We start from the raw sequence: 24936 nt of genomic DNA, 5'->3' as shown, positions 1-24936 counted from the left end.
ATTTCATTGGTGCAAATGGGTTTCATCTTCAAATGTCATGGGGGGAGGGGGGGTCTGGGGTGTCCCTAGATTTCGTCATTCCAAGAAGTCGTTTTAGCGTAAAGTTTTGTTGAAAATCGTACCTTTGTACAATGACATTTTACACCGACTTGACCTCGGTTGCTAAACAAAGTGGTTTACAGTAAATTATTCTGTTTATCATCTCGTAATTGTCAGCCAGTTTCCCAGATCAATTCTGAAGCCTGCAATTTCTCTGTTTTTCCTCTCATGCTGTCATAAAACATTTGATTTGGGGTCAATTTTTGGATGAAGCTGTTGATTTGCATACTTGACATTTGTCTTTAGTGTTTCGTTCTTGCAAGTTGGACAATGCAGATACCGAGTGATATATTCCTGATATAAGCCACACCATAGCTTCACTTGAGACTTCAGAGTCTTCGTACGAGATCTCATTTCAGCAACCCATGAAATGAGTGCTTATTTTGCTTTTGTGAATCACTTTTTATTTTCCTTCTGCAACAGTAATGCCAAAAGAAGGGGCAGCCTTGAAGTGGGGATGTCAAAAGAAGAATGTGAGAAGATGAAAACGATCATACCCATACACCTCAAGTTCCGTAAAGTAAGTCACTTCTATTTTACATTAGCTGGAAAGTCGCTCGTGGTGTAGTGGTGCACTCACCTGACTTGTGTGTGGGTAGCGTAGGATAGCTTCCCGCTCAGCGATTGTGGGTGTGGGAGGTTATCCGTCTGTTTATGTGCACCGAGACACCTCTTCAGGATAGGCGGTGCTGAAAATGGAAGGATGGAATAACATTAGCCGCTAGCACTAGCTACTCCCTCTGGGTGTTGTTCTCTAAGGCAGTGTTTTATTGCATTAGATTAATTCAATACTTTTTTTAAAGTCTTACAATTTTAAAAGCAGAGAGTAGAAAGTTGCTTGTCATTCCATCACACCCCCATTCTTCATCAACGTTAAAAGAGTACTTGGTGGTGTTTGGATGACAGTACATAACGCCTTTTTAAAATTGGGTACCAGTTAAAAAATGCTAACATGTCACTTAAAGCGTCGCCTGTACAGTTAATAAAGATGTGATGATGACAACGATTGGCCCCTTTAACGACTTACTCCGTGAAATCAAAACTAATCAACCAGCATCCACAATTGACAGCGTTCAACTTTAAATGTTGCACTGGATTGGAAAGGAAACAAGCACACATGAAGTGTGTTTTCCTTTCATTTTGTACTTTATGGGATTGTCCCGCCCTTGTGCCCCGTGTCCCTTGTCCACCGGGCCTCATTATTGAGTAACTTTGGTATTTTGAAGAGGTGATGGAAGTTTTACCACACACGCCCCGTCCGTCTGCCAGTTGGGGTCAAGTTAATGTTAAATAACCTGCTGACACGTGAGTCACACACAAAGTATAACTAGTTCCGAGCGCCAGTGTTGATGAATCTTCCCCCTGGGGTGATTAATGAACATTTTGGTCATATATGCAACGGTATCAACTTTTTGAAATATATGTTGAATATTACTTTTTCATATCCCAGTGACGAATACTGCTTCGCCAATATACTTTCAAGTTTAACATAAAATAAATAAATGAATAACTCTGGTGTCGCGTGAACTTTATGAAGCACTGATTTGAAATACACTTTTTAATTTTTTTATGCATTAAACATTAGCTGTAATTGAAAAAAAAATTGTCGTTCCCGATACCAGGTTAAATTTTACTCGGTGACGCATCGGAAAGAAAGTGGTGGTATTGATTTTCACACATTTTTAGGTTGACTGTTAAGGTGTAACCCCGAAATGGTAAACATCACCTTTCTGTGAAACATCTTCCATTAAAACTGAAAGTATTTGTCATTTGAAATACCGATGCTTGTGTATAAAGGCGCATAACATTGAAACCGTTATTATCCAAATAACTGCGCAATAATTCAAGCCTGCCTTAATGAGGTCAAAGCATGAAGGAAATTGATGATCCTAACAAAAGTCAAGGTGTGTCATCTAATAATCTGTTCGTGGGAAGCCCAAGTTTGCATTTTTGCACTCATCATTTTGTGGCTTAAATTCACGCATTGCTGCGGTTGATCAATTTTCAGCTGTGAGTCACACTCTTTTTTTTTTCCCTCCGACGAATTCTTCCTACTTTCAAGGAACTTCCTATCGGCTTGGTCGTAATATAAAATAATTACGACGATTCACTTGGTCATAGATGCAGTATATTCTGTGATTCAAGTGATGTTGATGATTTGAGTGATGTTTTCCGAAATTCCCTCAAGTTTTGATTTTGAACATGTTCAACAGAAGTCATTTCGTAATGGGGCTCTGATCTCGGTTTGGAAAAGAACCTGACGTCTTGGCTGTATGCGTTACTGTGTGCTACGCGCTGTTCTTTTGCAGTGCCTCTAAATCTAGTGAGGATGTGTGACTCACACGCATGTGATGCAGAAACTGAATGGGAACACTAAACGTCATCACGGCTCATTTTAAACATTGCGGTTGTGAACGTTTATAGCGCAAGTGTCTTGCCCGTGACTTGTTGTGGGTCAAATGTGCATTGTGTGCTTTGCACGTTTTCCACCTTGTCGTGCGTCACGTTGACTTGTTGCAGCTGTCAGTGCGACAGATTTCACTGCGCATGTAAATTTGACTGACATGTTTCATAAATACAAAAATGGAGTCATCATAGCGGCGACCCGGTGGGTCCAGTGGTTAGCTCGTCGACCTCACAGTGCAGAGGTCGTGGGTTCAATCCCAGTTGCATGTTCTCCCTGGGCCTGAGTGGGTTTTTTCCGGGTACTGCGCTTTTATCCCACATTCCAAAAACATGCATGCGTGTGAGTGTGTGCGCGGTTGGTTGTTTCGTCTCTGTGTGCCCTGCGATTGGCTGGCAACCGGTTCAGGGTGCCCCCCGCCTACTGCCGCTGTGATAGGCTCCAGCACGCCCCGCGACCTTAGTGAGGTTAAAGCGGTTCCGAAAATGGACGGATGGCTGGATTGGAGTCGTTTTAAACGTCACTAAATAGAATGTAAATAGAGTACAGTACGAGAGAATAAATGAGAGACTTTAAAGCCTGTTTTGGATTTGTATTTGATTTGTACATTCCCAGAAATTCATCATCAAACTGGAAACAATTAGCGCTCTGTTTACTTAGCGCATCTGCGGCAGAGCACAAATGCTTGCCGATCCGTGCACAGTTTGCTGCGCGCGTTTGCCAATTTGGCAGATCGTTTTGCGCCAAGCTGGGCATTCCGATGCAGCCGAGGGCGGAAAGTTGATCTAAACTCACGCCTGCTCGGACCATGTCTAAGGTTTTGAGGGAGAGTGGATCTGGTGTCATGTGATTTTGGTTAATTCGATCGGGGGCACAGGCAGATAGATTTCTATTATCTGTCGTCACATCACAGCCAGAACTGTGACAAAGCTCCACGCGCATACAAATCGCTGCGATTAAGCAAGGTTCTCCTCTGCACAGAGAATGATGCTCTGCTGCCAATCCGAGAGCGTGTGTCCGCCCATTTAAAGGGAATGAAAGGAAATTGGCTTTAAACACTCCACACAGCTCGCCCTGCTGTCAGATCCTCCGACCTACGCTTGTCTACAGAATTACCAACATCGGTCTAACCTGCCTCTGGTGCAAAGTTGCGCCCTCTGCCGCGCGTCATTTCTACCTTTTAACAAAATAGAGCCCCTTTTGTGTTTTGCGACACACTGTCACAAATACGTCACGCTAGCAATGTAGGATCTGCGGCTCAGATCGGCTTATTTCTCCGTGCGCATTCATACCACGCATGTCTTGTGCACCTGAATGAGGGGCGTGGCTTTGGTCAGAGATTTGGGGGGGGGCGAGTGAAGCTGCATCATTCAAATCTTGTTCGCAGTTGGAAAACTGCAAACTCCCCCTTTCAATACATTCTCAGAAAAAACATAAGAGGGACTTCCTCCGAAACCTTTTTTTTTTTGTTGCAGAGTTGAGCAAGCAAATTGCTGTTATGAAATATGACCTGAAAATAATATTGAGCTCCGTTTTGCTGAGATAGTATCCTTTTGAGGGTCAAGAGTTTCTCTTGATCACAATTCAGACTTTGACCTCAAAGTTACAGAGGGAGAATATTCTTTATTGTACTCTATTCTATTTAGGTGAGCGGACATTTTTCGGCAGCATCTAACTTTGTTGACGAAAATGACATCGGATTAAAGTTATCATTATTTACGCACCGAAATTCGCAATCTTTCCTCGTGTTTCTTTTAAGTGTACGAAGGAAGTAAATCACCAAACGACTGCTTTGTCAAAATTGCTCAGCTCTCCCGCGTATTCTATTCATCTGCATTGTCGATTCATCAGCAACCCGTTTTCTACAAATAGTAGTTTTTAGGAAATGGGACTGTGAACAACGTGAGGTCACGCAAAGGTTTCGGGGGCGGGTTGGAAATAGTACTCTTGACATCAAAGGATGTTATGATCATGCTGTCATTGTCAGTAATGAATCTGGAGAAAATACTCCAGGAATGCATTTGTAATGCAATATGAGTCACCATACATGTGAGTCAAGAAACTCCTGAAAAATTCTTGGAAAGCTTGTTTTGCTTTTGCATGTGACTGAAAAATAGATCCATTTTGTTTTCTGGTGTGTGTATACATAGAGCCCTATTTTTGTGGCCAGCACAAGTTGAGCATCAAGCGCCGTTGAACTGTGCACATGAGTCGAGCTTTCCTTGAGAAATCACCTTCAATGTCAAACTAGGAGCTGTTAAATTGGAAAAACTCATGTCAATTCAAATGGCCATTTAAGATTACGGTATGAATGATGGCAGTATTTACGTTTGCACTCGCTTCCAGTACATACTGTAGGCATTTTATCTAGATGGGGAGATAGCTACAACATTGTTCAAGTAATAGTTTTTAGCCAATACACTGTATCCACACACAAGTATTTTGCGCTTTAGCACCCTCTGCTGTCTGGATAAGGTTGAAGTGTGTGCCTGTGTGTTTGTGTGAGTGTGTTTGTGTGTGTTGCACAAGTGCACAAGTGCAACACACACAAAATCATTTTCTGCGTGTGTGGGAATGTGTGTTTGCATTACTACACCGTGTGATAAGTGTCGAGCGAAATGCTTGTGGTCGCGCCGTGTGAACCACTTGAGCGCAGTCATGCTTTGGTTTCACTTAAGGGGGTACACTGTAGCGAGTACGTTTTCTCAGAAGTGGACATCTCATCCATGTAATTGTGAGACATCAGTACTTCTTGTCAAAAAGGGGAGCAGATTGTCACAGAGGTACGTCTTGTCGGCTTGCATTCAGTTTTGTATGGTAGTCGTTCCTTGAAAGTATGACTATCATCATCATCACATTGGGGTTTCATGAAAAAGCCTGTTGGAGTAGCCATAGTTTATTCATTCATGTCGAAAGCTTGTAAAAACTTAGACAATAGAACAATTCACATGTCCAATAAAATAAAATTCCACCCCCGTATAAAAATAATGCACAAACAATTGTTTGAGTTCGGACATAATGTGGCAAAGAATGGGATCCCACAAACCTAGACGAGGATAAGATTTTGACAGTTTATTAGTTAAGTTTCTTACCATGTCCAGATATCGGCCTCATTATTTCCAGACTTTCACGACTTCTGGGACAGTCAGAGACTCTGCTCGAATCCGACTGCGTTGGGTCGTATTGGCATTGTTCCTGGCGGTCGTCACTGTGGCATCCGACTTACAGTTGCCGAGCCGGGTGGACTAGCGTGACTAACAAGAAGGTCTTCTCGGGCATGAGGATACCGTGTGGCCACAGAAGAAGTATGCCCCCGTCTGGAATCACCGCCATTTCTCCTCCGGATGTATCCGACCATCTCCCAGCTCCATTGACTCCTGCGCTGGGATGACAGGCACAGGGCTTGGTCTGCGTTCTTGCTTGGAGGGGCCTCTGTCGACGCGCAGAATCTCTGATGTTAGCACGGCTGTGCGCCATTCCACGTTCCCGGCGTCTCTCCATCAAGCGGTTCTCCAGACATATGACCAAACTAATGAGTTCCTCCAGGTTGGTGATGTCACCCTGGACAACCAACTCAACTTTAAAGGCGGAAAATGCTATGTAATGAGCAGTCGTCTAATCCACTTTCTGCCGCTAGTATACGTAATGAAATGGAGTAGTCAAGAACAGAGTGACTACCTTCAAGCAATCGTCAACCGTCAAGCAATTGTCCTCTGGCCTCCCTTCCTCGGACTGGGTGTTGGAACAGATGGTGAATTTCAGTCATAAAGTCCGGGAAGGACCGCAGTTCCGGTCGCAGCCCAAGAACTAGCCTGGTCAGTCACCAGATTCATGATTAATGTGATTTTGGAACTATCCTGGGAGTAGGTGCATGGTTGCCTGTCAACTGACTGCACTGATGAATAAATTGACTTCATAGGCCGGATTCTTCACCATACGTGACGTTCACGAGAAGCGACCGGGGATGGATACACCCAAACGGTAGTCGTACGAGCCCCTGTGGGTGGGGTCCCACGGCTGCCAAACTGTTCGACAAAGGAACCCAATTCCTCGAATCGTGTGGTCTCCTGCTTGGCACACCAGTCGTCCTTGGCCTTCCCTTACCCAAGTCTACAGGATCCGTAGTCAGATAATCCTGTCAGAGTTCCGGAATAATCCGAACAGAAAGAGATCCCACAAATGTAGACAAGGATAAGATTTTGACAACAATTGTTTATTAAAGAAAAAAAACGCAAGACTGACACAGTACAATAAAAAAACGGTGGTAACACTGAACCGGGTATAGAATGAGACAACCAAAAAGCACTTGCAATATGCGAGGAAAAATAACAATGCAAAATCCCTAGTCACAAAAGGACAGAGAAAAAACCGTTGCGTGAACAAGAAACAACCGAGATAAAAACAAAATACAAAATGTGATGAGAGAACTATGAAGATCATTGATGTCTAGAAATTACAAGCACTTGGTAGGAGAATTGTGAGCAAGACTGAATCATTCGTCCTTGAGCTCTTGGCTTGGCAGTCCTTTTAACGGCAGATGATGATGGTGAAGAAGGTGCGGCACTGGAGGGAACGCCCTCCGATCCCGCCTGCTCTGAAATTTTCAACACAGCTTATCCTGAAGAGGTCGAGGGAGGGTGCTAGAGCTTATCCCAGCAGACTTTGGGCGAAAGGCGGACTACACCTTGAACTGGTCGCCAGTCAGTCGCACGGCACATGAAGAGACTAACAACCATTCACGGCCACATTCACATCATCACTGAGTGAGATGCCTGGTCCACTTCGTCCAGCCAATCCAGTAGTGTATCCAACTCCGCGACGGCCTTCTTCGCCGCCTTGTCGGTGGACAGCTGGGTTGGGTAACAACAAAGGCAGGCACACGTATTCAGAATCCAATCGACATCTCCCGCAAAGACTGACATGGTAGTGAAGATGAGTGTCGCCGCGCATTTGGTTTGTGAAGCAAAATGAAAGGACGGTTACCTCGGTAAAGTGCGTTTCCAGAGACTCGATTGCTTTGTGCGTCCCCTCGTTGCAGAGGCAGTGCTGAGGGGGAGAAGATGAGAGTGATTATTTCTCGTTGTGAGCAATTCGTTCGATGTCCTACTTGGGCGTTGATTGTTCAGGGAATACCTTTTTCCTTTTCAGTGCACGAGTAGGATGACGAGGGCGCACAAGTACGACGGCAACGTGCCGGTTCAGAGGCAAAAATGCGCGCCAGTGTTGCCACGCTTATCTTCGAAATGTACCTTAGCTCACGCTTCTGATTACTTGTTTTGCCGCTGAATCGTAAAGTACATTTTTAACAGTAGCACGTAAGAATAAAGTTTTATTAAAAATGGAAAAAAAGAACCTTTTTGACTTGCTTTAACTATTATTTGGGGGAAAAAAACGTTCTGCGGATTTCACTGAATATTAATGGGCTATTTGTGTCTATTATTTTTTAATTAAGATAAGATAAGATATCCTTTATTTGTCCCACACTGGGGAAATTTACAGCCTCCAGCAGCAAGAATGTAGGAAGAAAGAAGAAAAAAACAACAAACACCGTTCAATTAAGTGCAATATAAACACAAAATGGATAAATCGCAGTGCTATTTACAATTGTCTTTCACATCATTTAATTATTATTATTATTATTATTGTTATTTTTATTCAGCAACCTGACAGCAGTCAATAATTTATTCTTAATAATTTGTTCTTATTAAATCAATGCTTCACTTGGGGTGGGAAATGAAATCCATGTTTGCCGTGGAGCATACTTACACATTTGTTGATATTCCGTTTCATGGCCACAAAAGCATTGGCCAGGGCACTGGAGCTGCGTTGCTCCTGTGGCTGATCGCAGGCAAAGTTGCGGAACACCCTCTCCACATAGAAGCGTAGGAGCAGGCGCAGGAAGCAGCATGTCTGATCATTCTGAGAAAGTCCAAAAGGTTACATCACCAAACACGCACGGGCTGTGTGTGACTCTCGGAACCTTCGCTTTTGAGCAACGCTCCAATTCAGAAACGGACTCACCTGAACGTCTCTCATTGCCATTCTGCTCAGAATCCTCACTCCAATCTCTGTGTCTTCTCGAATCTGACATCAGACCCAAACGAGATAAGATTACATCTCCGCACCTATCACACGATGGGATTTTTTTTGGGCAGAGGAGTGCAGCGTGACAGACGTACCGCTTTCGTGCGTATTTCGGAGTAATATCTTCGTAGCTCCGGCATGTGGACGCTGACGCTGCAGTTGTTGACCAGCGACAAGATGAGCGCAGGGTTGGCCGCAAGGCCGACCAGGAGACCGAGCGAGAAGTAGAGCAAGCTTGTCATCATTGTGGTCGTCTGGCGAGGAGACACAAGAGACACTTAACAAACACCTTAAAGTGTAAAATTATCAAGTCAGTCATTCGTGGTTACCGCCGCCGAGTATTTTGTGGGGTAGGTGTACTTTTTAAAAAAAAATCCGCTTTCATTTCAACAAATGCTGATTTATATAATTTTTTTAATCCATTCGTGGGAGCTACAATATTGACTCTCGCAAACAAGACGATGTCTGGAAGCTGTCTTAACGTAGAAGGCTCGTCATTCATCATTCTCATGTGAGTGATGCTCGGCAGTGCATCAGCGGTGCTCACCTGTGCGTTCACCTGTATTCCGGGGATGAATCCAAGGTGTGTGTCTGTGTGCCTCCATGCTGTCTCTTCTTATAGTGGATCCAGGGGGATTTTTAGCAACAATAGTAGTTCAGGCTCGAATAATCGGAGTAGGAGGAAGTGTCGAAAGACGCATCTCATTTAAATTCACCAAATGAAGTTTTCCTTGCCCCCCAGGCTGATATCAAGATATCTTACACAATTATTGAATGACTCATGCCGACAGTGACATCATTTTTCTGTGCTAATCGCACTGGTTCTGGTTCGGCATCATGGCACCTGCAGTCGTTTGTGTCCGGGTCCAAGCTCATCATTTATTTTTGATTTTGGATTTTTTTAATTTAGATTTTTTTTTTTTTAAACCGGTGTACCCCATGTTAGCCACATTTTAGGCCCCCCTCACTACTCAAACTAACACGTTTGATATGCATTGTCAATGAAGTGTTTTGTTTTTGTTTTTAATTTGCAGTATATAAGCAGGCTTGGGACTTTACTGTAGTCAGACAAGTTTGGATTGGAAACACCCAGTCGACTTGCTGGACTGTAAAATTCACGGGATGAATTTTTCAAAAAGTGTCGCGAGCAGACGGGTGTTTGTTTTTTTTCGGCATGGGTGAATGCTGAGCTAGACGAGGCAAGGATGTGCCCCATCTTTTGCCCAAATTTAGCTGGCATAGGCCCAGGCTCGCCACGATTCTGACAGGATAATCGCTTTAGAAAATGAGTTGAATGGACCCCCCCAGGCCTTATTCATCACCCTCTTTTGTGCAGTCAGTGCTGGATCATTATTAAAAAGGGTTTGCGGAGCATGTGGAGGGGTGAGGGAATCGACTATCCACAAATAAAGCAATTGTTGAAAGGTTGGACTGGAAGTAGAACGGCCTTAAGCACTTTTGTCATATTTTTACTCGGCAAAAGATCCACGCGACCGATGCCGGTTAGAAACCTAATAAATGAAAGTAATCCGGGGTGTTCTATCAAAGAACCCATCACACCGCAACATTTACTCACACACCGAGACAATCAATTGAACTTCCAGTCACTGAACTTGGAACAAATATATTTTTGATTTCTTAAGGAGCACAAAGTAATCCTTTTGTTCATCTCGGGGTTGTTTGTCAAACGTTTAGTTCACCTACGACGGCACTTCTGCTTCACAGTTTGGAGTTTCGGGGGTTCCAATCCTAGCTTCTGCCTTCCTGTGTGAAGACTTTATGCTCAGCTCAGTTGTCTCAAAGTGAAACTCGTCTTGCAGACATTTTCAAGAGTTAAGGCAGTTTAACAGAGGTTGGAAGAGTAGCTAAAAAAGATGTACCGTTTCCCCTTCGAAAAATTTTGACTCTAGTGAGTCAAACATAGTCCTCCAAATCATGACTTGAATATCTATCCATCCGTTTTCCCCTTCCGCTTATCCTCACGAGCGTTGCGGGCGTGCTGGAGCCTATCCCGGCCGTCATCGGGCAGTAGGTGGGGGACACCCTCAACAACTGGTTGCCAGCCAATCGCAGAGCACACATCGACGCACAACCATCCGCGCCCACACTCGCTACACTAGGGACCATTTAGAGTGCTCCATTAACCTGCCATGCATATTTTTAGAATGTGGGAGGAAACTGGAGTACCCGGAGAAAACCCACGCAGCCATGGGGAGAATACTCAAAATTGTCCCTAAGTGTGAGTGCGGATGGTTGTTTGTCTCTGTGTGCCCTGCGATTGGCTCGCAACCACTTCAGGGTGTCCCCCGCCTACTGCCGGAAGAGGGTTGGGATAGGCTCCGGCATGCCCTGCGACACTTGTGACGATTAGCCGAATAGAAGATGGATGGATGCAACTAGACAGCCAAAATAGTAATTAGTGTCAAACAGAAAACTCCCTGCCAAAATAGCTCAGTGATGGCACTTCCTGGTGACCAAGTTTTTTGATAAACCGAAGTATTTTTAGTAGCTGTTTCATGGTACCTAAGTTGCACTCCAACCATAGGTGTGTGTGTGTGGAGGGGGGGCTGGAGGCCTTCCATATCCGCTGCCTGCAAAAGATCCTTGGCCTGTCCTGGGAAGATAGAATTCACCATACAGACATCTTTAAAAGCACCAATTCGGTGGATTGGACACACCATCCGCATGCCCGACAGCGGCCTGCCCCGCCAGATCCTCTATGGCCAACTGAGAAGTGCAACCCTTTCTGCTGGGGGGGGGGCAAAAGCGGCACCTTAAGGACTACACGAGGGACCTCCTAAAGCGAGCCAACATCAAACCCATGCAGCTTGAAACTCTGGCACTCAACAGACCAACCTGGCGGATCACTTGTGACACTACAGTTCCTCAAATACACCAAACTAACCAAGACAGACGAAACGAGAGACTCATTTAACAACACCAGCTGGTACCCCCCTGGTATCTGGGTTCCCTTGCTCCATCTGCGGACGGGTCTGCGGCTCAAGGATCGGACTCTCTGCCCACAAGAAGTGACACCAGCGACAGTGTCGCTAGAGGGTCACCAACAGACGGATTCTTATTATCTCCAGATCCTCACCAATCTTTTTTTTTTTCCCCTCCCTGCTGTTCCTGTCTGGACACGTGCAGCAGCATTGTGATCCGGCTGGAGATTCATACTCATCTGTGACATGGACACGTTTTTGTTTTCTTTTGTTTTGTTTTTTTTTTGGAATCTTTTTGCATCACCGGGAAAAGTACATTTGGCTACAAAACGGCGTGGGTGCTGCGTGGGCGAAAAAGGTCTTTCCCTGACATTTACCGGTATGTAGCGTGGGAACATCCTCGTCAACCGTGCTGCTGCAAAGGGTTGTATGGATGCTTTGGGCATTGATTTTATTTTTGGTGAAGAGTTTCTATGGTGTCTTGAGGCAAGTGCAGTTGCACAGGACTGGAGGATTTGGTGGTGTAATTAAGTACGATACTTCTTTATTTATATGCCGCTTGCACAACAGCTGCAGCTGTGACAAAGCATTTTACAGAACTTATGACATAAAATATTTTTTTATAATATAACAACACAAATAAGACATGAACAGTCATGCAATCATCATCACATTTCAGCATGCGCCTTGTTTTTGGAAGCAGTTAAGAGATGTAAGAGGAGAGAATTATTTGTTAAAAAAAAATGGGCGTCTGGATCGATTAAAAAAAATGTAAAAATCGAAACGTAATCTGAAAATGTTATAACTCCAACAATTAACATTTCATTCAACAGAGGCTTAATTTTAAATACCGTATTTAAAAAACATTTTATGTCACTTTTGAATAATGACAAAAATCATACTCTCATACCCTCATAATCATACTTTGGGAACTAACTGAGCATTATTGTTGCAGAAAGTTCAAAATAGTGTTGAAAAAACAAGACTTTTGTACCTGGACAAATTTTAAAGGATCATATTTATACCATATTTTCCAGATTATAAATCAGTTTTTTTTCGTAGTTTGGCTGGGGGTGCGATTTATCCTCTAGAGCGATTTATGGGTGAAATTATTAACACATTATTATATCATTTCACATGTTATTTTCACATTTTATTTTTCACAAGAGGCCGCTCTAGACCTGTGTTGATAAAACCACGATGAGTCTGACGTAAGCGACGTAGAAGAGGAAGCTTGCGTCTTCTACCTCCGGAGTTGGTGGAGTTGTTTTAAAGTGACACAGAGGATGAAGATTTCATTGGATTTAGTGATTTGGATTGACATTGATGGTTTGGTGAACGTGTTAGCATGTTCTTTATGCTATAGTTATCTGAATAACTCTTAATATGTTACTTGAACATGCCAGGCACATTCTCAGTTCGTTGTTGATGCGTCATATAAGGTTAGCATGTCCTACACCTACTCAGCGTGCTGTTTTCTATTTTATTTTAATTTTAAATTGCCTTTCAAGATGGCATGTATGTTCTTGGTGTTGGATTTTATCAAATAAATTTCCCCCCCAAAATGCAACTTATACTCCAGTGCGACTTATGTATGTTTTTTTTTCTTTAGTATGCATTTTATGGCTGGTGCGACTTATACTCAGGAGTGACTTATAGTCCAGAAAATACGGTAATAATGATGAACCAGCATATTTTACATTTCCTCACTTTATTTCATTCATGTCCAGTATGTGATGAGTCCTTATCTTATGATTTAAAAAAAAATCAGGATGACACTTTTTTTTTTAATGCCGGACATACACTTGATTGTCAGCCAGGTTACTGAAATAGCAAAAAAAAAAAAAAAACACAACGACAACAACCTTCCTGATCTCAAACTTGGTACGACCAAAGATGGCAACTTTCCTGCCATTTTTACTCTTTAGCCTTATGAATATGAAAGCTGTTGAGTTGCAGACCCAATATGTAGCTTGGGCTTTATTGTTTTAATTTATCACTCGACAACTCAACAGTGCTTTTTAGTTTTTTCAATTTTTTTTTCTTCCCATTTCAGATGAGCTGAGAGTGTTTTGTCATGTACTTGAAAGTCAAAACAAGAACAAATATGTTTTCATTACAGCTTGCTATTTCGTATTGAAGCTATTAAGCATCATTTCAATTCAACACTGTGCATTTGTTAACACGTTGTCACCCAACAACGACTTTCAATTGTTTTGCTCACGCATTGTGTTCTTGTTGTTAGCGATTAGCCATAATTGTGTCTGCGTTTGTTGTGGCGCGAGTGATGTCATCACTTGCCACGCTGCACTTTCTGCCCCGTCATACCTGTTTTGCAAACACTTAACTTTCACTGCCGCATAGAGGAGAAAAAGTGTCAATTTTACATGCAACTTCATGTTGTTATAACATCCATCAATCCATTTTCTGATCCGCTTATCCTCACAAGGGTCCGGGGGGGGGGGGGGGGTATAATGGAGCCTATCCCAGCTGTCTTCGGGCAGTAGGCGGGGGACAACCAATCGCAGGGCACACACAGATGAACAACCATCCACGGTCACGTTCACACCTCGGGACAATTTAAAGTGTTGCAATAACCTGCCATGCATGTTTTTGGAATATGGGAGGAAACTGGAGTACCCGGAGAAAACCCACGCAGGCACCGGGATAACATGCTTGACCACCGGGCCGCCTGTTGTTAGAACAAAAAATTAAATTGTACACGTCATTTTTATAAACTCCTGTTTTACCGTCAAAAATGTAAGACAGTTCACAAAAAAAAATGCTGAATTGCAAGTACATTTTATTCACACACTTGTTAAAACTAAGATTCCAATGCATGTATTTATAAGTCTAAAAAAACAAACAAAACGCACAACAATAGAAAAGAAGGTTCAAGACACCGTTTATTCACTTTATTTGTACAGCGCTTTCTCCAAGGAAAAGGAATATGATGACATTTTACTTGGAACGACGTGAACATTGCATGCACATTTTGTACACTTCCAACTACACAGTAGTTGGAAATGTAATGTTGTCTTTTCTAGTCTACTCATGAACATACTAACTACATACGTGACGCGCTTCAGTCAATAAATCTGTATTTTTTCAATCATTTAGTCTTCAGATTTTTTTTTTTAATATAACAACAACACATTATGAACTGATACATTTCTATAAACACTAATGTGTATCATCTCATTTAGCAACTCCTCATGTAGGCATCTCTGTGCTACCTGTAAAAATCAGTGAAACTTTGGAACCTTCCCAGTCGCTGCGGTATCACCCAGAGAGAGTTTCACAAAGTGTGCACATGTGGCCCGGGTTCAGCGTGAGGGTGTGAGCACACGCCTCCTTGCTTCAAGGCAGACTTTGCCTAAATAACAATGGAGTGAAGGTGTCTGAAGCACGTGATGACATCCAGCGGTATGGGCGGGCTGAGTTGATTTCCATCCAAGCGCAGGTACCTGAAGCAACACCGACGTGACTTAACATGTTGATCAGCCACGTTTTTGCTCCATGACACGATAATGGAAGTCTTCATTTTCACTTCCTGTTTTAGCTGCTCTACGTCACTCCACTCACCTTAGCCTAGGAATATGGCTGGGGTCACTCATGTCGCCCTGCAGGCTATGTGGGCAGATCAGAGTGCCGTTGATATCTGTAGGAGGTGCACCATTGACTCATGAACAACGGTTACATCATTGTAGAATTCAAATATGAAGTAATTTCAAAGTGCAGTTACGTGGTGGATATAAACCTACAATATGGAAATAAGGTGTGGCTCGGGTAATTTGTTGACATTACTAAATGTACATAATAGCAAAGTCCTTGGTAACTGCGGCGGGCCGTTTCATGTAGCTGACCTCAATTTTAGCTTGCACAGGTGAAGTCTAGACATTGTGGTGTGTGAAAGTTCAAATGAAAGGGGGAAACATCATGACATATTTAACGTGACACTATCACACTCTCTAATTACTGTAAATACCCAGCCATCCATTTTATGATTCGCTTTTCCCCACGAAGGCGGTGCGGGCGCTGGAGCCTATTCCAGCTGTCTTCGGTCAGTAGGCGGGGGGCACCCTGAACCGGTTGCAGGGCACACACAGATGAACAACCATCCGTGCTCACACTCACACCTAAGGACAATTTTGAGTGTCCAATCAGTCTGCCATGCATGTTTTTGGAGCGTGGGAGGAAACCGGAGTACCCGGGGAAAATCCCCACAGGCATACGGGAGAACATGCAAACTCCACAAAGGAAGTCCGGAGCCGGAATCGAACTCTGTACCTCTGCACTGTGAGGCAGACGTGCTAACTAATCGACCATTGGGCCGCTTCAAACCAAGACTAACATATTATGATAATCAGAAGATATGTTGAGGGTTTAACTGTCTATAGTCTAAATATATTGGATGTTGCTTGTGTTCTCAGCCCGGCGTGTCCAGCTCTGGTCGTCGCGGGCCACTGTCGTGCCTGTTTTCCATCACTTCCTGTTGCAACACACCTGATTCCTGGTTCCAAGGACCAGGTCATCAGCGAAGTCTAAAGAAGCATGGGAACGATCCTCTTCCTTTGAATCAGCTGTGTTGCAGCAGGGACAACAGGCAGGATAGCGGTCCTTGAGGACTGACTTTGGAAACCCCTGTTCTAAGCTGATACTGAATTCAAGAAGTCTGTCATTAATCCAAAGCAAGTGTTTCCTCTCGCACTTTGCCAATTACTCAAGTCTTGTCTTGTCTGATGCGCTGGAGAGAGAATTGTAGTCGGAATTCCAGCCATCAATCCATCCCTTTTTTGTCGTGCTTATCCTCACGAGTATGCTGGAGCCTATCCCAGCTGCCTTTGGGCAAGCGAATTGGGTTTCCAGCCAGTCGCGGTAGTAGTCCATCCATCCATCCATCCATTTTCCGAACCGCTTGATCCTCACTAGGGTCGCGGGGGGTGCTGGAGCCCATCCCAGCTGTCTTCGGGTAGTAGGCGGGGGATACCCTGAATCGGTTGCTAGCCAATCACAGGGCACACAGAGACAAACAACCATCCACGCTCACATCCTCACCTAGGGACAATTTTAGAGCGTTCAATCAGTCTGCCACGCATGTTTTTGGAATGTGGGAGGAAACCGGAGTACCCGGAGAAAACCCACGCAGGCCCGGGGAGAACATGCAAACTCCACACAGGGAGGCCGGAGCTGGAATTGAACCCGGTACCTCTGCACTGTGAGGTGGACGCGCTAACCACTGGACTACTGGGCCGCTCGCGGTAGTAGTAGAACTATGAAACAAAAATCACAGTGTTTACACAATTCCAGCGAAGTGCCTTCAACTTACTCTGGATGGTGTTGTGATTGAGGTGCAGATGCTCCAGGTGAGTGCTGAAGAGAGGAATGGTGGTCAGCTGGTTGTGAGCGAGCTGCAGGTCCAGCAATGTGGAGATGTTGAACACGGCCCTGGGGACGCCTTTGTCACTCAGTTGGTTGTAGTTGAGCCTCACGAAGGCCAGATGAGAGAAGCCTTGGAAGTAATCTCTGAAGAAGAGTGAAGGAACAACCCTTTTCTCAAAATTTTTTAGTCAAAAACATTTGGTGCCCTCAGTAATAGGTGCATCTGCACCTCAGGATAACAAAGACCCCACCCCCCACAAAAAAAAATCCACGTAGTCATGTCGTTAAAGACCAGAATATTAGAAACAGATCTCTGTAAAATACGGTTCAAAATCACTGCTGTTCAAAATCATTAACATTGTTGGAATGAATATGATGTTCCAATAATAACAAAAGCATTATTGGCTTTGCAAAGCATTTTTTTCCTTTTAGCCCAACCACATTTGTTTTTCCTTCCATCCAAATATGATTTAAAATTTATTACAGAGTTTCGAACAATGCATCCCAAAACCAGCACACATTCTACAAATTCATGATTGATAAATTCATTGTTGTAGCTCCCTCATGGCATCTTATTTATTTTTTGCTTTAGGGAAGCTCAAACTGAAGACAAATTCAGTGTGCGCTTTAAACAAACTTGGCCGATGAAGACATTCCTGATTCTGATACAGTATCGATTCTGATTTGGGCTTCCAATATTGTATGCGTAATATGTAAAAAATACATTTTGACAATATGAGTCTGGGGGATTGATCACTGAAACATCCTGCTGTGATTTGACTCAAATTCTGAGCCCTGTGAAGTCTGCCTGGCAACAAGTGACCATGCAACATGATCAGGAAATGGAATCGGACATTATTATTGTTTTTACATCTATGTTTCAATTTACACTCCAAAACTAAAATTATCTTTCAGTCCTGAAGCGGAGTGAATAAAAACATGAAAAGATATGAACAATTACCTCATTTGTTTTTTTACCCCCCCCCCCAAAAAAAAACCCTGAATTTTAAATAATGCTGATATCAGTGCGTTTATCTTCGATCTCGTTCGCTGTAACTCGGAGTACTTGCTTTGGGATGTCCTCGATGCGGTTTTTGTCAAGGAAAAGTTGTATGAGGTTGTTGGGTACGCCAGCTGGCATCTTTCTGAGCACATTGTGGGCCAGATTGAGCTGCATCAAGCTGGACAAATCCTTGAAGGTGTTCCTGCCCAGGTCACTGTCGCTCAGCTGGGAAAGGAAAACGTCACCGCCATATTGACGCAAGGTGCACAGGGAACACACGCGCGAGTGCATCGAAAGAGGGAATTTCACCTGGTTGTGATAGAGGTCGAGCAGGGTCAGGTTCCCCATTTTACTTAGAGCGCCTGCGGGTATTTTCGAAATACGATTCTTACTGAGACGGAGCTGTTCCAGACTTGCCGGGAGGCCCGAGGGCACCTCTTTCAGCTGATTGCGTTGAACATAGAGGTACAACAATGCAGGTATCTTCTGGAACACCTACGCAAAGATATAAATAGAACAGCGTGGATCTTCCAGGCATTTCGCAACGCGCATCCAACTGCACCGAGACAGGAAGCCATGTTCTACCTGTCTGTCTATGCGATGTATGCGATTGTTTGCCAAGTTGATCCAACGGATATCCGTGGCATTGACAAAAGGTTCCGCCGTCACCTCTGAGATGTAGTTGTTTTGAAGGTACAGATAGTGGGTTCTGAGCGGGATGACGGGGATCACGCGGATGTTCCGGTTCTCGCAGTTGAGGGAGTTGGGGTAGCTTGGAGAGCAGAGACACTCCCTGGGGCAGTCGGGATAGGGGGAAGGCGGGCCGAGGATGAGCGGGGGGATGTCCGTTGGCTCCTGCGGCTCTGGAACGGAGGGCTTCCTAGGAGTGGTCGGGCGCCTGGTGGGCTTCCTTGGCCGAGGCCTCTGGCCGAGCACCGCTCCTATCAAAAGGAGCAGCACCAAGGCGGAGAAGAATCCTGCGGGTGCCTTCATGCTCCTAAACAAACATCAAAGGTTGCATATTTGTTTCGTTTCACATACCTCAAGGAGGTTATCTTATTTACATGGGGTTTTGGTTTGTGGCTGTTTATTTTTTTTTTTTTTAAATTACGGGTTGGTGTTCTTCCAATTTTGATGGGGATCCACACACAAAGTGATGAAATGAATCATTACATCATTACACCGTGTATGGTAATAAATAAACGACAGTGCCGCTTTTGACAGCAGATTTATAGTCTGACAGTTTTGTTGTTTGATTTGATCACATTGTGTTTGTATTACCGGTACTTATGGTACGATCGGGTTGTATTGTGAAGCCTTAGGAGCGCAAGAGTGTTGGGATCTTGAGCTGGTGTAGATTGTGCAAGTGTACCTAATGTTGAGGCCTATCAGTGTAGACTAACTACATAGACTATTGATCCATAAGCATTCAGAATATCTGCTCTTAATAAGAACACGGCACTCTCCACTTTTGTCTGACTTATGCATCAACTATTGCTTCTTATTTGGTGCTGGTGAGTGATAACAACTCTGTAAGACAGGAAATTAATAGTTATGAAAAAAAAAAGAATGCTGTGCTGAAAGAACCAGAGTCGGAATAAAGACTCTTTTGTCAAGGCATCTCCTGAGGGAGACTTGAAGAGGGGAAGATTGCAGGTCTAAAAAAGTCTTTGCGCATGCACTTTTACTCATAAGCTTGCATACAGCTGCATATGGCTATAGTGTGTGCATGCTTACATAACCACTAATGGAGCCTCATCGAACAATTTCACCTTACAAAGTGGAAGAAAATACAGCTTGGGCACCTGTCGTCCCAAACAGCAGTTATATTCTCATCACTTTGTTAGTTGGGTTCGGAAAAGCCACTTTAACCAAAAGGTAAACATCTCCCATGAATCACGGCGCAGGAACCTTCCAGGCAGCACTTGTTCTGTCTGGAAAAACAAATCAGAACTTCTCTCTGACGTCGATCCCTGGCACTGCCCTTCCTTTTCCCTCTCAGTCATCCAGAGCCTTCCAGACCCTCGTTCCACACCGGACACCAAAGGAACTCGCCCTGCTTCCTTCCATCTGTAAGACTGCTGTCATGTCTAAGATGTAGTAGTGTTACCTTTGTACCTACAATTCTATCCCCAAATCATATGTTAAGTGCGATGATTTTTTTTTTAAATACTAAAACTAAACCTGAAAAAGAAAACGCACACAAGCCACCACATTAACTTAACCTGCACAAAGTATGGAAACAAAAACAAAACTGCCTTCACAAAGATAATAACGATCATTTCTGAGTGACACCAGTCCGAACTTTTGATTCGTTCTCTGTGCATTGAGTCGCACAGCCACGAGTTGGAGGCTCCGCATTTTTAGTCTTCAATTTACTGAACATAAACGGTTTTAGGAGTGTGAGGCAGACATGCTAACCGACACCGCTACATGCTACCATTAGCGGTAGCATTTTAGATGCGTCTAGCTTTTCAAGCGCAAAGGCAAATTTTTGACGTGCTCTTTGATTGGATCGTATCAGAATGGGCGGGTGTACCTAATTGTGCGCCCTTGAGCGAAAATATCTCTCGAACCAGTCGCATGTTTTCAACCTCAAAACAAGCGGTTTCAAACAATAAAGCACCCAGACAGGTAACAATGCATCACTATAAGAGTAGATTGTCCAGCATGATGAAACAGAAGATCAAACGATAATCAAAACCACATGAAAGCCAAGTTGCTGTGTTTAAAAAAACAAAACAAACATTACCACCGCTAAATACTTGAGTCATTTGTGACTAAGCAACACAAGTACTGCACGTGTATAATTACATGTGGCTATGTGTGATGTCATCCAAAAGGCAGAGTATGTCTCTCATCATCAACCTGGCTGACACAGGAAAGTAATGGCGTGCCCCCCCCCCCTTTTTTTTGAAGCCCTCCTCACCAACACATTCTCCGCATTAGTCTTATGTGATTGCCAAACATGTTCTCATGTGGGTGTGGCTGGCCTGCGGTGGTAGTGCCAGAAAAAAAAAAAACAATAATTGCATCTGTAAATGCATCTGTGTGTACGGAGAGACAACCTTGCACGGTAGAATTAATACAGTCATATTCTAAATCCGCTAAATTGAGAGGCATGATTTTGGGTTAGATTATGTATACAGTGCGTTGTTGTCCTTTGAAGGGAATTGAACACTCCAGTCTACCACGCAGTATTGAATGCTACTCAAAATGATGCAGATATTGGGTCGGAATTAGCGAATAAAGAGGATCAATAGTTTTCCTCCCAATAGTTCCTAGCACACTTGTGATTTTAACCCTTTCATGCACCCTGTAGCCTGATAACATGATCAGTTGTTCACTGTAGAAGCCGCTGTCCCCCGAAAAGGGTTAAAGAGCATGCCTGAAAGGTTTTTCAAAAATGTTATTTCCTGCCTTGAAAACCTTTTGAGCCAAAAGATATTTTTGTGATGATCCTCGAGTGTGTCAGCATCAGGGAAAAAAAGGGCTTTTTGAGGAGGACGGGTGGACTAACATATCAAGAAAACTTGGATCTCCTTGGGTATGAGTGTGGCAGGTATGGCAGAGCACAGTGTCGCCGTGGAAACGCGCCGGCATTCGCTGTTCATGTGCCAACAATCTCATTACACAACACACCCTCTGTGTTGACACCCAAACATTGCTGTAAAAAAAAAAAAAAACAAAACAAATAAAGTTCCTTACCTGCCTTTGATACCTGCCCTCTTTTGTCAAGTCACAAGTTGTGTCTTTTCTTCTCTCTGCCTTTCTCCCTCCTTCCTTCTTCAGCCATCCACTCCCTCTCTTCCTCTCTGTCCCTCGCCCTCCCTAGCTCCCCTCCTTCCCTCTCTCTCCTTGAGTTGTTTGGCTCTTTTCCCTCTCAAGGTCACAGTGCCTCGTTCCTCATGACCCATGACTCTTACTCTGTAAAGAGTCCATCTAGCTTTCCTTCAGGGACAAAACAACCAAGTAGCATACGCCACTGTGGGATATTCGCATGGATGCAAAAGACGTGGGAAAAATGGAATATGAGATGCTTTACTTTTTCAGAGCCGCCCAGCTATGATTGCATTGGCCTCTCTCTCTCTCTCTCTCTCTCTCTCTCTCTCTCTCTCTCTCTCTCTCTTTCTCTCTCTCTCTCTCTCTGTATTGTTGAGATGAAGGCACTCACATCTCATCATGTGGTTTTTATTACAGCATCCAATGGCAAACTGCATGCATGGCTTCTTTCTTTTCTATACAAGTTAAATGAGCCGGACTCGTACTCATGGGACAAATGACGGTCCACGCCTTAGACTGGTCAGCAGCCACGTATAGACAAACAACCAGTCACACTCATAGAGGAATGGATTGGATTCGCGCAAAAAAAAAAAATTCTGCACTGGGATTTTCACTTGCCTGCTCGCAAGCCCATCTGTAACTGAGAAGTCATTCTTTGTCATACCATCCACAGTCATTGGTTCATGAAATCTCCAGAAATGTGATCTCATCATTCGAAATACAAGCAGGATCGAAGTCCAAGGGTCACAAGCAACGATTTGCTGAGCTTAATTTACTCGATAATGTCATTTGTATTTGCTGTCGCCTTGCTTACGGTGTACTTCTTGCTCATGAATTTGCTTGCTAACAGCCTACGACGACAAATGGCCCATTCAATTCAAATCGTATAAAAAAAAAATCACTCTGACTCAAACATCTCTTCATTATTTACAAGTTGAAATGTTGCTTTTGACGAAAACACCCTCGGCCACCGCGTAGCTCTGCCATCGATGTTGATTGGTTCAGTTTGTTGTCTATATTCTAAATGGATTAATGGGCTGCTCTCACCAAATTGTGGGCTGGTCTCTTGGGGTAAAATGGAGGAAAATGATAATGAAATCGGATCTCCTGCCCCAAAAATCGGATCGGCCAGCCCACCGGTCTTCTGCCCTGTAGTCCGGATAGCAAATCCAGCGCTGTCCTCACGCATTCGCTTATTGACAATCTAAATTCTTCAATGGATTTAAGATGAATGTTTTTGGAGGACTCATTCCCACCATGCCGCCAGATAAAAAAATGATTGCTTAAAAATTGCCTGAACAGTTCATCAAGGGTTTGACCGGAGAGCACAGATGAATTCAAGCCTGGTGACTGAATGTGACAGAGCGCAGCTGCGCCAAACATCTGTTTTTCGCTGACCTCAACCAGAAATGGAAAATAAGACATTTCTATTCATTCGCTTGTTGTGATTTATCTTCTGTTGTAATGCTGTTAAATATGCAACATAGCGAAAGGCTTTTTTGTACGGAAAAAAAAAAGTTTCTTAAAAAGTGTTTAAATCCGTCATAAATGTTGAACATTAAACGTCAAGGAGGTCCAAACGTAAGCACAGTCTTTTTTTTTTTTTTGCAGGTATTATGACAAAATGCATGCAGGCATCGGCGCGATGTTTGTTTCATTAGAGGTGATAAATAATACTAAGGCGATTTGTGCGATTTCTTTCTGCATGTGCACGCTGTGTCACATGACCTCTGGAATGCAAGTCGTCTGGCTCGCGGTGCTCTAATCCGCGCAGAAGGACAACAAAGGGCGGAATGTTTGCACTGAGCTTTTTACCTGTTGATTCTGGAGGAGCGATATTTATTGAGGGCTCACGCTTGCTTTTACTGCAGCAACACATTAAACGCTGCGGCCGTTGTGCTCGCTATTACAGACTGAAGCATCTGCTTTGCAAACAGATGGTGAGCGAGGCAGGTTCGGGCTCCGGTCCAAAATGGAACGATGTGTATTATAATCGAAGAGACATCCAATAACGGGCTCTTTCTGTCATTTAAAGAGGATTTTGTGTTGTGTTTCTTGGTGATGGAAAGAAGATGAGCGGGATTTTGCCTCCCGACAAAAACCAAAGGTTAGGAAGTTATATTCTCTCCATCATTGACATCGTTTGTACTGAAATGCTGTTGCACACATTGAGATGAGACAACATCACATCCTGTGAGCTGTGTGTGAACATTCTTGCCTTTTTCATGCCGCGCCCAAATGGCCCTGCGCAAATCAGGCCAAAATCCACAGCTCTCAAATCCCCGAGCCAACTCTATTATCTGTTAAAATGCTTACTCTCAACTTTTTGATCATCTGTGTCTACCTACCAAAAAAAAAATCCTAAAAATCTATATTAGTGACACAAATGCAAATATCTTTTTGGAATACGAGAGGAGAATTTATGTCGGATCAAATACAAAACAATGTGTTGCTTTTTATTCAACTGTCTCAGCTGCAATAGGCCAAAGAGAAATATTTTCTCTCTGTCGCTCCATCTAAGTGAGCTGGGATAGGCTCCCGCTTCCCTGTCATCCTGAACATTTTTATTAGTATCGACAGCAATAAATACAACAGAATAATAATTTTAAAAAGTGATATGCAATACAACCGGAAAAACGATCTTCATAATATAGCATCTTGGCACTGTTCTACTGCAGTACGCAGCAGAAATGACAACTTGACATACACATCAAGTTTATTACTTTTTTCACCACAGCACGACTTTCCGGATTTGGCAGGTCGCTGTCTACATGACCCAAATGCAAGAGAGCATTAACAAAGAACGTGATGATAAATTCCTCCATTTATCTTGCAGCAGCAGCGAGTTTGCCCCTTGAGTTAGTCGATGATGGCTTTTGTTATATTACAGAGAAGCCTTCATCTGCTTTTAACGACGATTTCTGTTTTGCATTTTAAATCTACCCAATGACTACAGTGATGACAAACAAAAAAAATGTTTGCATGTGTTTGTAATCCAGTTGGTGAAGCTGACGGCGCAATTCTTTCAGTAGTCACCCATGAAACTGTCGTGTTTCTTCGACTCGTCACCTACCATCGAAACAGACTTTGAATCTCGCTACAATCTGACAGTTGACTTGTCATAAAACACAGCAGGTGACTGGGTGAAGCTTTTGCGTTCCGTGACTTGTGTCTTGGGCGCATTGTTTCAAGTATGCTGTTTCTGAAGCCAGTTCAGAACTTAATGGTTACCAGAAGTT

General features: G+C 43.6%; 3 protein-coding genes across 6 annotated transcripts in view; 1 reads left to right on the top strand and 2 right to left on the bottom strand.

The window, feature by feature from the left end:
• The window catches only part of fmoda (fibromodulin a), a 53446-nt gene that overhangs the window by 11369 nt on the left and 17141 nt on the right, over positions 1–24936 (top strand). For 2 of the 4 annotated variants that reach the window (XM_052076888.1, XM_052076889.1), the window contains exon 2: positions 523–619. The exons of 1 other annotated variant lie outside the window; for it this stretch is intronic. Coding sequence is in view for 1 of the 3 variants with exons in the window: in XM_052076887.1 (XP_051932847.1) it covers positions 23770–23804 (35 nt within the window). In the remaining 2 variants the exon portion in view is untranslated. Of the gene's footprint in view, positions 1–522; positions 620–23754; positions 23805–24936 lie in introns of those variants that run through there. One more of the 4 variants, XM_052076887.1, reaches the window with a different exon arrangement.
• Positions 7252–9348, bottom strand: il19l (interleukin 19 like). The gene is made up of 6 exons (XM_052076797.1): positions 9135–9348; positions 8683–8841; positions 8525–8587; positions 8270–8422; positions 7487–7549; positions 7252–7353 (listed from the first exon to the last, which is right to left on the bottom strand). Exons 2-6 carry the CDS (start codon positions 8830–8832, stop codon positions 7252–7254), a joined length of 531 nt encoding a protein of 176 aa, XP_051932757.1. The 5' UTR covers positions 8833–8841; positions 9135–9348.
• On the bottom strand, positions 14677–21932 carry prelp (proline/arginine-rich end leucine-rich repeat protein). The gene is made up of 7 exons (XM_052076886.1): positions 21623–21932; positions 18500–18911; positions 18224–18409; positions 17982–18139; positions 16859–17055; positions 15115–15190; positions 14677–14996 (listed from the first exon to the last, which is right to left on the bottom strand). Exons 2-7 carry the CDS (start codon positions 18905–18907, stop codon positions 14906–14908), a joined length of 1116 nt encoding a protein of 371 aa, XP_051932846.1. The 5' UTR covers positions 18908–18911; positions 21623–21932; the 3' UTR covers positions 14677–14905.

The sequence above is a fragment of the Hippocampus zosterae genome, chromosome 9, assembly GCF_025434085.1.
Source record: "Hippocampus zosterae strain Florida chromosome 9, ASM2543408v3, whole genome shotgun sequence".
Taxonomy (NCBI): Eukaryota; Metazoa; Chordata; class Actinopteri; order Syngnathiformes; family Syngnathidae; genus Hippocampus; species Hippocampus zosterae.
Note: the sequence above shows the minus strand (reverse complement) of the source record. Positions and strands in the feature narration are given on the sequence as shown.